This window comes from Bipolaris sorokiniana (assembly GCF_000338995.1).
Source record: "Bipolaris sorokiniana ND90Pr unplaced genomic scaffold COCSAscaffold_15, whole genome shotgun sequence".
NCBI classification, from domain to species: Eukaryota; Fungi; Ascomycota; class Dothideomycetes; order Pleosporales; family Pleosporaceae; genus Bipolaris; species Bipolaris sorokiniana.
The window spans coordinates 1-1,195 of NW_006911909.1; the positions used below are offsets into that span (position 1 = coordinate 1).

The 1,195-nt window shown below is 46.4% G+C and overlaps 1 protein-coding gene across 1 annotated transcript; it reads left to right on the forward strand.

Annotated features, from left to right (window-relative positions):
* Positions 1–8: 8 nt before the first annotated feature.
* On the forward strand, positions 9–224 carry COCSADRAFT_164030 (uncharacterized protein; the record flags this gene model as incomplete). Its single annotated transcript, XM_007705971.1, has 1 exon — positions 9–224. A coding segment is annotated over one exon (216 nt), but the record flags the coding sequence as incomplete, so codon positions are not given.
* Between the last annotated feature and the right edge of the window lie 971 nt (positions 225–1,195).

Consider the following 1,195-nt stretch of genomic DNA (forward strand, 5'->3'; position numbering starts at 1 on the left):
AGGTAGAGGACATTATAGCAGAAGAGGTACGCCGCCGTAGGAGAGGGCGTAAGCTATACTACGAGGTGAAGTGGAAAGGGTTCCACCGAACGACGCTCGAACCAGCGGAGCTACTAGAGGACGCTGAGGCAGTAGATCGTTGGGAAGCGTTCACAGAGACCAAACGAGACAGCGAGGGCCGCCTCCCGGAAGGGTTTCGGAGAGGCGATGCGGTATCACCCTAAGGAGGGGGGTATTGTAACGGGCTGAACGCCCTTTGGATAGCTCCTCGATGGAATCTCGGCCTACTCGCAGAACCCGGGTGCTGTCTCGAGCACCCGGATTCTCTGCGCACCGCCCGAACGACGTTCAGACGACAGCCGCAGGACCCAGAAGCTGCCTCGTGCACCTAGACTTCACCGGTCCGATTGTTACTCGGGTAACCAGCTTGTATATAGACAGCTACGTAGCTTGGGAGCTTAGCTCCTCATCGAATACAACCTCTTGTATACCTCGCGATTGCTCCCCAGAGCGCAGCCCCTTACAACCTTATTTATTAGATAAGCTACGACGAGCCTATATAGAAGCCTACCGCCTATCTTACTAACACTACAGCCCTATAGTTATAGTTATCCTACACCTAATCTAGATAATAACCTAACGGACGACTTAGAAGAAACTAGCGAAGGTAGGCCCACCTACTCTACGAGTAGAGAGTTCTTAGTACCACCCACAGCTAGACGACTACGCTAGTTACTACTACTAGAACTATTAGAGAGCCTCTTACGCCTACCTCCTATATAAGAGACTACCTACTAAGTAATACTATAATAAGCTCTATAGTCTTGCTAGACGTAGTTAGAGTAGGCTCTACTCTACTTACTAGTAATAGATACGCAGCTAGCGAATATAGTAAACTTCTTCTCGCCTTATAGAATAGCGGCGCAATTATTTATATAAAAAGCCGCGTTAAGAGCGCCGCGGCTATACATAATAAAGGCCTTAAGATAAGATAGATAGCTAGTAAGAATCTACTAAGTAGTAATAGTCGTACGTGCGATTATAGGCGAGTAGTCGTAAGAGCCTAGACTAAAGATAGTATTATACGGACTATTACTGTAAGAGTAATAGAAGTAGTTAAAAATACGGCGAATATTCTTCTACGTAAGTTAACACCAGCCGTATAAGAAGTTAGAAAAGTATTATATATAAAGGT